We start from the raw sequence: 11,001 nt of genomic DNA, 5'->3' as shown, positions 1-11,001 counted from the left end.
GGTTACTGAAACTTTCGAGCCTCCATCGCGGCGGCATTGTTAACCTGACAGGGCTGCTCTTTTGTGGGCTCCGTTGCCAGGATTTAGCTATTTGCATAATGGATTAGCATGAAACTGAACGCACGGGAATGCCGCTCCGCCGTTTCCCACTCTTTCTTAGCTGGCGGACCTTTGGGGCGAATCAATTTCTAAATGTAACTTCCAGCTCGCCCTCGGAGACCTGTTTTGTTTGAGGGAGGACAGACGCTTCCTCGCTTGTCCCGCCGTCATACGAGCACCCTGGCAGCCCGCCCGCCCCCCCCCCGATCCGATCCGGTGGCCGCTTGTCCGCCGCGACTGCTGGGGTGGGAAGCCGGAGCCCCTCAGGTCCCACCGGCGGGGGAAGGTGCGCGAAGCGGCTGTGGCCCCGGGAGCCCCTCGCTGCTCTCCCCGGGGCGGGTGAAGGGCTTTACCCGCACTTTTCCGGGCACTTCTACCTGGGCAGCCCGGGCGGTAGACGGGGCGGAGCTGCGAGTGGCTCCAGGCTGCGGGCACCGCGCCATCCCGAGGGCCGAGCCGCCGCCGCCGCGGCCGGACCGAGGGACGCCGTGCCGGCTGAGGGTGCCCGCCGCGCCCCCCAGTAAAGCCCGGCCGGTCCTCGGGGAGGGCGCTCCTCGCACGCCCCTCACCCGGTGGGCCGGCCCGGGTGCCCGCCCCGCCCCGCCGGTAGCCTAGAAAAGCGGTGCCGGGGGCCAGGAGCTGCTCGGAGGCACCGAGGGTTTCCCCCGCCGACCATGAAGAACCCGGTGCCGCAGGCAGCGTCGCTGCTGCTAGAGAAGCTGATGCTTCTCGTCCACATCCGGCCATTGCCCGCGGGCTCCGGCGAGGAAACGCCACCGCCTGCACCCGGCTACTACGACACCAGCTGCTTCAAGCGAGGAGACCTGCTGGAGGTGCCCCGCACCCTCTTCATCCACTTCGGCATTTACCTGGGCGAGAACCGCGTCGCCCATCTGATGCCCGACATCCTGCCCTCCATCACCGCCGACCGTCAGCAGATCCAGGAGGTGGTGACCAACAAGCGGCTCATCCTGGGCGTCATCGCCAGGACGGCCAGCGTCCGGGTGGACACGGTGGAGGACTTCGCCTACGGCGGCAGCATCCTGGTCAACCACATGGACCGGCTCTTCGAGGGCCAGGTGCTGGGCAGCGAGGAGGCGGCCCGCCGGGCGGAGAAGCTGGTGGGCGCCACGGCCTACAGCCTGCTCTGGAACAACTGCGAGCACTTCGTCACCTACTGCCGATACGGAGCCCCCGTCAGCTTCCAGACCGACAAGGTACGGCCCGGCCAGCGACGGCGCTGCCCTTCCCCGGCGACCCCGCTCCCCAGAGCTGGGCCGGCGGCCGCCGCGGGCCCCGGGCGGGGGTGCCGGTACCGCCCGCCGCTGACGCCGCTCTTCCCGCAGCGGGCAGTGCCGCCGGCGCGGAGCCGCTCGCGACGGCGGCGAGCCTGGCCTCAGCTGGCTTCAAGCGGCGAGGAAAGCGAAGCTGAATTAGTAGAGCAATTGATGCGCTTCTAAAATGCTGTGAAGCTACAGGTTCTAGCCGGAGCAACAGGCAGTACCGGGGCTGATGCTGGGGGTGATGCGGTGGCAGCCCAGCTCTTCCCTCTTCCCCTCCCTCCGGGGAGCCCATGCGAGAGCTGGGGCAGCAACCGCTGCTCTGTCCCGAGAGAGTGGGAATCGCCAGCTCTGCAGCCAAAGCTTTCCTCTTTAAATCTCATCTTTTGCACTTGTTCTCTTTTTTTGTTTTTCCAGTTCTGTGAGACTGTGAAGATGATTATTCGCGACCAGAGGAGCGTGCTCGCATCGGTGCTTGTGGGACTAGCGTCAATACTCTGCCTAGGTGTGGCACCCTCCACCACGCTCCCCACCATCTTCATTCCCTTCTTTCTGTGGATGGCTGGCTAAGAGTTTTCCTGGAGGTTTCCATCCAGCGTCTGTACATAGGATGTATACTACTGTATTTATGAAAGCACATATTACTCACTGGCATCATGTAAAGTTTCTTAACTTTGTGCACCATTTTAAAATGCAACTTTGTCTAGAACACAGTGCACAAGGCATAGCTTACTGTGTAAGCCAAATAACAGATTTCCTGAAAATCTTGGTATATTTTAACACACCTTTAAATCATGGAAAAAGTAGGGTTGCGATGCAGTTCTGCTCCTTGTCTTTAGCCAAAAATTACTCTAATAACATCTTTCATGTTCTTCAGTTTCTTAGCTGCATACCCGGGTGCCATAACTATTAATAAAAATGTATGATGGAGTTCCACAAAGTGATGGAAATGGAGAACAAACTGCTTACCTCTCCCTTTTGTAGATACAGTGTATATTCAGAAATTACTGTCTGCATTCCTAAAATACTCCTTGGTGGAAATGGAAGTAAATTTACTCTTTTTTGAGAGAAAAAAAGGAAAACCAACCCTGAGCTGGGTGCTGCAGGAGCACATCTGGCCAGACCAGTTAAAGTCGTTTCCTTTTTGGGAAATGTTCAGAAATCTGTCATTTGTACTAACTGTGTAAACACTTGCTACCTTATTGAACAACTTTTTAATTGGGTTAGTGATAAGGAAAGATGGCAATTTCTCAACAATTTCCTTGCCAGTGATAGTGGCTAATATGGCTAATATAAATGGCTACAGAGGGATTTAGGAGCAATAGGAAGAAATTTGCTTGCTTTATGTCAACTAGCGATGTACAGATGTTGGAACATTTCCAGCATTCCAGGGCACATGGCAGGGAGGAGGAGGACAGACACAAATTTACTTCCTACCATTCCTCAGCAGTGGAACTTGTGTAGGTGCTGCAAAGTATCAGGGATTATTGGAGCAGTTTCTGTGGTGGCTATATTGTGATTTTGGATATTGCCTTAAAACACTTTCTCAGTGAAAGACGACATGTCTTCCTATACTCATCTCTTGTAAGTATTCACTTTCAGCCAGTAGCTGGTGCTAGAAGTGTTTTATCTTCAATGCTGAGGCTTTTCAGTTTATCAAGAATGTATAAAGTTGGATTTGAAATCAAGTTCATGTAGGCAATTATTTAAATGCTAAAAACTTTTGCTATTTTTTTTTTTCTTATCAAGGTCTTTTATGTATGCAGAGAAATTGTTCAGCTCCTGGAATGCCTTGTGTGCATACATGTGCTTACTTGTTCACATGCTGTGCTTGCCTTCCTTTCTAGTTAAAGGCCAATATGATGGTGTCTTCACCAAGAACTCAACCTCAGATTAACTTCTATTAATGGTATGCAGTGTTCTGCCATCAGCTCTGTTGCTGAAATGGCCACTTGCCCATTTTTAGAAAGACTCCTTTTAACTGTGCTATAAACCCCCTCCTCCTTCCCCTAGACCTTAAAGGTTGGATTTTTAGAACTGAGAGTCTACTTGGCTACTCTCTAATTGTCATCTTCTGGCTGCTCCATCATAACCGACAAAGAATGGAAAGACTGGGGTGAAATTCCAGCTCGTAGGAAAGAGCAGCATGACTCCTGCTGCCATCAAATAAGAGGGGATTTCAGCCCAGCTTTCACTACATGTTCAATCGGCAGCCCAGTTCTGAGCAGCTGGATATTAATTACTGCTGGATCCTTGTAAACAACTTCGATTCTGCTTTGAAAGATTGCAATGCTTCGTGTAACTGTTTCTGGTAAACTTTCGAAATTAAGGTGTTTTTTAATTAACATGAGTTACTCTTTTGTAGTGTATGCATTAGTAATATTTACATAAACTCCAGTGTGGTTTTTTTACTTGCTGTGAATAAGGCGTGAGCTGTAGTCATAACTGTAATTATATAAATAGATTCTATTCATTTTAAAATGTCTACTGACCTCTTGAAATTGAGTATAATGCTGTAGCATTACTCTAAGATATCCCAGTAGGGCACTGAACAGGCCATTAACATGCAGTTACATGGTGTCTCATTACAGGTGGGCTTTTCTTTTACCCTTTATTTAATTGGGATTTATAAGAATTCCAGTAATTCTTACGATCCACATATACAATAAACAACGGGGTCATGACCAGTAACCGAATCACACGTGGGGCTCTTGGAAGGCAGAGAAAATGTTTGTGCTCTAGCTTCAGTATCAAAGGATCAATGCTCCTGCACTGTTGAGCAAAAAGCATGCAAATTGACTAAATTGGGATTTTCATAGGTGTCTACAAAAGAAATGAAAGCAGTTCCTTGCAGGCTTTCAGATATATTAGTAGAGAATTTTCTTTCAGATATAAAGTTTTAAACTTATGAAATGCTATTAAACGGTCTAGATTTCTTGTTGTATCTTTTCATCAAAGACAAGTAATTATGTGGGCATAGGAGCAGAAATTCAGCTGCATATTTAGGCATTTTTTCTACCAACTATAGGTCTAGCAAAGATCTGGAAATTTTGTTCAAGTCAGGCATGAGTCAAATCAGTCATACTATGAGGAGAAAAACAAGACTAGCAGGCACGAATTTTCATGTTCAGCTCAGTGGGTGGTGTTTGTGCTCTGCAATATTTTGGTAAATGTCAGTGTCAGCTTTTTTTTCTGTAATTACTCGAGTAAAAATAAGCACTGGCTGGAGCATTGCATTTCAGACTTGAGCTCAACTGTGATGCCATTGAAATGAAGGAGCTAGTTGTAATAAGAAAAACAGAAAACTGTGGAGCAATTCAGCTGTTGGGGGAATGTATGTGCTTAGAAGTGAAATTGTTCATCGGTAACTGTAAGTGATGGTGATGGCGAGTGTAAATCCAGAGCCACAGCTCATTTTAGCTGGTGGGGGCTGTTTTGAAAAGCTGTATGGTTAAACCAGAAATTGTCATGAAGGAGCATAACCGTCACCCCATGCCACTGGAAAAGGCAAGTAGTGAAGACATCAAGTTTAAAGGATAGATGTTTCACTTCAGGCTTTCCAAGGAAAACAAAAATAAAATGAGTAAGGTTCAAAATGCTTTTAGGAAACCCTTGTTTAAAAGAAATGAACAAAAAAGGTAAGTTACTAAATGAAGACATTGGAACAGTGTGCTTTTTGGTTTTCTGTTTGCATTTATTTTAGCTTGGAACATAAACGATTACTCATTCCGCTGTGAACAGTCATCTGCTGCTTGATTTCACTCTGCATTCTCCTGTGCTAAAGGAGAATGCTACGTATAAATACTGTTGAGGCTTTTAATGAAAACAAAATCACAGTAATACTTGTTAAAGTCTGAGGGGATAGGGAAGAGAGAATTAAACTTGTGTGTGACTTGACATCGTCCAGACAGGTTTTAGAATGCATACGGCAGCAAGAATAAATTAGAACTGTGATCTCTAGAAATTATATGGTGCTGTATTATTTGTTGCATGTTCTCACATTAAATAAAGCATGACACGCAACTGGATGATAGAGAACTGTGTTAGACAGTCATTAGTTAGCATCTCCTTTATTCACTGAAATTAAAGTTCTCGGGTTACTCGGAGCATTTCCTCCTTATGCATTGTAACAGCTTCAGACCTGATTCATCTGAGTACTTAACTGTCATGAATGAGCTTTCCGATGGGAAGTGAAGATAGAAGAGCTTAGTAGTTTTGAGGCTCTTTGCTGTAATGCATTCCAGCCTCTTGTCAGCCTTACAAAAATCTTTCAGAGCATTGTGCTTGTAGAATAAACAATCTCCTCTGCTGTAGGAATGGAACACTAAAAGTATTCAAAGGCTTTTTTGGCATAATTTCTTTTGAAACATTTTTCTGGTGTGTTCTGTGATGTAGCTTCAATTCTGAAGTCAAGAGAACATTTAGGATATGGCCCTGAGTGCACAGAGACTGTGGGAGAAGGGGGTAAGTGGTGAGACCTTTAGGAGGCTTAAGTCAGCATTTCATTGATTGCAGTACCACAGTTCTGTCTGTCACACAACTGGGGATTTGAAGTTACTGTTTCTGTGTCGCAGGGCAGAAAACTTTCTCTAAGACTTTCTGTAGCTTTTTTTATGTTTCCCCTGTTTATAAGAAAACTTGTTTAGCCATGTGGCCTTGTTTCAGAAGTTGCCTTTTCTGTATTGTGTAAGCTGCACAACTGTCAGTAGCTGCTCTGTGATAGTGTGATTTGGAGCAAATCAGCTGCACAGTTCCCTACAACTACATCACAACACCTGCAACTTGGTGCTTGGTCTGAGCAAAGCAGTGAGAATGTGACAAGCAGATAATGCAGGTTTATTTTACTTATTACTGCAAGTAATTACTTACTTATTACTTACTTACGTACTTAATTATTTTACTGCAAGGGCAGGGCATATTGAGTGTGGTAGGGGACTAGTCAGCGAATGCAGCAGTGTGTGCCTGAAGACTCAGATGCTACTTGGTTGAGTATGCAGGGCACAGTGTTGTGTCTGCCTTCCTGTGCCCAGCTGAAGTTTAGGAGGCCTGCAGTGGGATTGCATGTTAGCACAGAGATTCAAAGAATTAACTTGCCTTCCCTTAAATTGAAGTATGCCATCAATGCCACAGGCTGTAATCTAACCAAGTAAATAAATAGGTGGTGGTGCATCTTCTGACTGTGTGGTGGTTCACTGCGACTCGTGTGTGTAGCTGAACTACCTCACTGTTTCACCTCTAATGGGCTGCCTTGTCCCAAGGCATGCTCCAAGAGAGCACCACTTGCCAGGTGCTGCTACTGGAATCACACAAACATGGACCACGTACATAAGTGCAAACCTATTCTGCGACCTTGTTTAGCTGATAACCCTGGCCAGAATTTTAAGGCAGACATCCCCACTTGTTACCCAAAACCTTGAGCCCCTTCCTGACTGAGCAGCACTTTGAATGGAAACAGCAGTATCAACTTACAAAGAGTGGAAAAAAATGTGATGGTTACAGCATTTCTGGGAATTTGGGAAACCTGTTCCTAGGACTTTCTTAGTCCATCCTGCAGGAGATCATGAGACTTTGGATAAGGCTGTGGAGTTGCAACCCTTCACCTTTTTTTAGTCTCATGGTTAGGACAGTTATTGATTTTTAAATTTTTTTTTTTAATCCAGTCAGGCAACTCCTGTGACTTTGAGTTAGAAGGGCAAAATGCCGCTCTGTCCTCTCTGTGTTGGAACAGGCTCTGTTTGGGATCTCCAAAGGAGGGTGTCACTTCTCATGGTCTATTGGCCTCAGTGACATTCAAAATGGGAAACAGATCTCTTGATGCAGTGAGAAACTGCTAAGACTGGGACATTTGTGTAAGTCATTAATAAAATTTTCAGGCAGAAATAAGAGAGAGACTATTAGGTTTGATCAGAGGTCTGCTTCTTTACTGCACTGTTGCTTTCATTATAATAAATCCTCTTAGTTAAAGCAGATAACTTGCTGTACCTCCCAAGCTATTGGCTACAATGTCTCTTTTTAAACTCTTTCTCATTTCTATAACCAGGACAATAATAATTTCTCTGATTTCTGGCTACCTCCAGGACCTGGTTATATTTGCATAAGGTTGTAAGTTTTTTGCATTGGACATACCCAAAAAATAAAATGCATGGTTTCTCCCCAGAAGGCATTTTCTCTGCCTGTGAAACCAGAGTTCTGTGAGGCTAAGAAGGCATACTATAGTATGTAGTTAAGAATACATTCAAATGAAAGGTTATGCTCTGCTAAACTTGCCAAGCCACCTTATCTTCTGTATGTGCATAGGCTGAGACCTAACTTAGATTTGCACCCATGTTCCTTTCAGCTTTGCAGAAAGTACCTTCACGTTTCCATTTAGTACTGCACATAAAGATGGAGGGGTGAGTCTGCTACTCCTACACAGTAGGGAAAAGTTAGTAATTACTTCAAATCAGAAATGAAGAGATGTGGATGTGAGGATAATGCGGAGTTTCCCGCAGTCCTGCTGGAAATACTAAAGTTAGATATTAAACAGAGTAACTTTTGCCATTTATATTTGCAGACTGGATTGTAGGTAGCTCCAAGTGAATATTCAGGAGAAGGGAGGCACTTGGTTTCAGCCACTTCCTTTAATGTCTAAATGATGTGATTATATACTATGTAAGTAGCCTGGAGCCAAGGATGACTTGGTTGCCTCCAGAAGCAGAAACAGCATGGCTGTGAAAAATGGAGCAGTGCATTTAGCCCTAGGGGGAGGCAGTTGTTCAGTTCAGCACCATCTGTACCAGCTCTATCTCTTTTGGAGTCTGAACAGACAATATTTCATGACGCTGTCCTGTATTGCAGTCATACCTGCTCACCTGAAGCAAGAGATCTGAATCATGCAGATACACTCGAGACTGTTTCAATTCCATCCCAAGCCTCATTTTATTCATGGGTGAGTTATACAGGTTGCAGCTATGACAGTATCTCAGCAGTCCCTTCCAAAATATTTCAAATTTTGGAAGAGGAGCCTGAAGGTCTCAGGGCTGCAAATCATCTCAGAGTGTCAAGTGTGTGAGATTGCAATGCCCTGAAATATACATGAAGATGTAGCCTGTGATTTCCCCAGTCATGTTACCACATCCCATTACTCATCTTTTCATCAACCTTGGGATGTAGACAAACCTCAGCTCCTCTGGAAATCCAAATATGTAATAAACTAGGACATGGCCTTGACAAATAGGTAAAAATAACATTTCTTCATCCAGTACATCAGCCATTTATCGTGGATGATTGCATGGTAAAGACAGACGTTTGTATTCTTTTAGTTACTACTTCCAATTTCCATCAGCAAGTAGGTTTGGTCGCACTGTATGCAAGAAAGAACCACTCCACAGTACAAATAACTATTTTAGAATGACAGTTTCATCATGTATTGACAGACAGGGTGTAGGCTGGGAATAATGTCTTTTCAAAAACTTGCCTGGAGAAAGCAGTAATTCTTCTTGGCTGATGAACTGAAATTCCAGCAAGGAACAGTGTTTCTATTTCTGATGTCTTTGAGCAATTCCAGTAACTAATACTGTTAAAGCACTGGGAATTGCACAGGCAGTAGAGCTGATGCATAGTCATGAATGTGTTTCAAAATTAGAAAGAAGTTTTTATGACTTGCAAAGAGATTTTTACTAGCAAGTTGAAAATATCCACCCAAACCAGTTACAGAAGTTACTTTCCCTCAGTAATTTTCTAGTTTGCATTTTTCATTTTGGGGAATCTTTGCATTAAAAGCTCTCTAACAGACAGTACTAAATGCTGCAATTAAATAAAAATCTGTGCTTGCAACAACAGTCTGTTCTTATGGGAAAGACAGTGGATTTGTTACATTAATTGTGAGCTCAGTGTATAACTCAGCAGGAAGGGAACATGGGGTGTGAGCCAGGTTTCTATTTATACAAAAAACATTTGACCCTAATTAAATAAACAGTAAGAGAAATTCCTTTTAAAAAAGTTGCATAATTAGGACTGCACAGTTAAAAGTTATACCATTACATCTATAATTAAGTAGTACTCCAGGCTTCTTTATTACAACAGCATCATTGGGTTATGTCTCTTCCAGCTAAAACCAACAATAGCTTTGTCTTCATAGAAAGCAAAATTAAATATGAAATATTTTCACCAATTTCCTGACTTCTCCAAAATCTTGTACCTGTGAAAATTTAATAATGATGTTCAGAAATGAACCCCCAGTAATAATGAACTTTACACAGAATTATGATACAAAGAATCCTACATTTCAAAAACTCTGTGAACAAAGCTACTCCCATTACTATTTAGGAAAACTGGACTCTCAATCCAGAGGTGCAGCAAGACAACCAGGCACTGTCAACAACTTTACTACCTTTGAGCACCTTGAGCTTATAGATGAGGGCCAAATTTTTATCATCAGAGGAAAGAGGGAATGACCTTGGCAATATCTGAAAGTCAGTTTAGCAAAGTATCATTCTCCACTGAGGAGCAACAGTGAACACTTGAGGACAGGATACAGGTGCAGATGGATTCTTGATATGTTCTCAGAAGCTTACAATTTGCAGACTTCCAGCTTTAGAGCTTGCATTCATTTAATCACATTTAATCCTCCGTGTGAACTTATCTTACTCCATTTTGAGTTTATCAACCTGACCTTTGACAGGCTCTATGGCAAGATAAATTATGATATATGGAAAAGAACTTATTAAAAATTTATTTTCCTTACATTAGCTGTCCCTCCCCTTCTTGTACTGCAGGGAACAATGAATAATCATTTGCATTACTTTTTTTCCACATATGGTCTTACAGCTCAGATATTCCTGATGTGAAAATCAGAGGTTTTTGCTGTTTCCACAAAGTTGAACTTTGGGAAACAGCTAATTTGGCATCATCTTTCTAGTATCATGGCTTCCTTCCAAAATTTACTACACATTACACTTCTTAGTCCAACATTATCATCCTGGATCTTTAGAGTTGAACACACACATCCTTCAGTCGTTACTTGGAATTTACTCATCTGTGCTAAAATGCCTTTTATTGTATTTTCAGTTTAGGACTAATATGAGGTTCTGTTCCTTAAAAAAACCAACAAAAAAACCTAGTTGACTTTGAAAACTGCTCTATTACTTTTGTGTTGAATATTGCTACAACTATTTTTTTTTCCCTATAGCCTAATTCCTGAAAAGACCCTTTCTTAATCACCTTCCAGTTCTCTCTCTGGCAAATGCCTGGCTTTTTAATATATTTTAACAAGGCTTTTAAAAAAATTGTTGTTATTAGCTTTTATGTGAGCAAGGTGATCCTCTGAGTCCTTTTTTCACCTGGGCCCTCGGGGCTTGCTATGTAATTAGCTTGTGTTCCTTGTCTGGATATGAGATAGACTTTTTGAAGAGCGACACTTGTAGTTTTATTAGAGAATGACCAAAGAAGGCTCAGGAAGATGGTGAAGGGTCTGGAGGGGAAGTCATATGAAGAGCGGCTGAGGTCACTTAGTTTGGCCTAGAGAAGAGACTGAGGAGAGAAGACCTCATTGTGATCTACAGCTTCATTGTAAGTGGACAAGGAGGGGCAGACACTGATCTCTCCTCTACGGTGACCAGTGACAGGACCTGAGGGAATGGCC

At 43.8% G+C, this 11,001-nt stretch overlaps 1 protein-coding gene across 1 annotated transcript; it reads left to right on the top strand.

The window, feature by feature from the left end:
• Positions 1–719: 719 nt before the first annotated feature.
• Positions 720–5,989, top strand: LRAT (lecithin retinol acyltransferase). Its single transcript, XM_066186091.1, has 2 exons — positions 720–1,316; positions 1,797–5,989. The coding sequence occupies exons 1-2, from the start codon at positions 774–776 to the stop codon at positions 1,947–1,949; spliced, it is 696 nt and encodes a 231-aa protein (XP_066042188.1). The 5' UTR covers positions 720–773; the 3' UTR covers positions 1,950–5,989.
• Positions 5,990–11,001: the final 5,012 nt, after the last annotated feature.

This window comes from Chamaea fasciata, unplaced genomic scaffold (assembly GCF_029207755.1).
Source record: "Chamaea fasciata isolate MVZ Bird 193981 ecotype frontalis unplaced genomic scaffold, bChaFas1.0.hap1 SCAF_6, whole genome shotgun sequence".
In the NCBI taxonomy this organism is placed as follows: Eukaryota; Metazoa; Chordata; class Aves; order Passeriformes; family Sylviidae; genus Chamaea; species Chamaea fasciata.
Note: the sequence above shows the minus strand (reverse complement) of the source record. Positions and strands in the feature narration are given on the sequence as shown.

Coding starts and splice junctions, on each gene's coding strand:
- LRAT (XM_066186091.1), top strand. CDS start 774: ATGAAGAACCCGGTGCCGCAGGCAGCGTCGCTGCTGCTAGAGAAGCTG. Junction 1,317..1,796: donor TCAGCTTCCAGACCGACAAG/GTACGGCCCGGC, acceptor TTGTTTTTCCAG/TTCTGTGAGACTGTGAAGAT.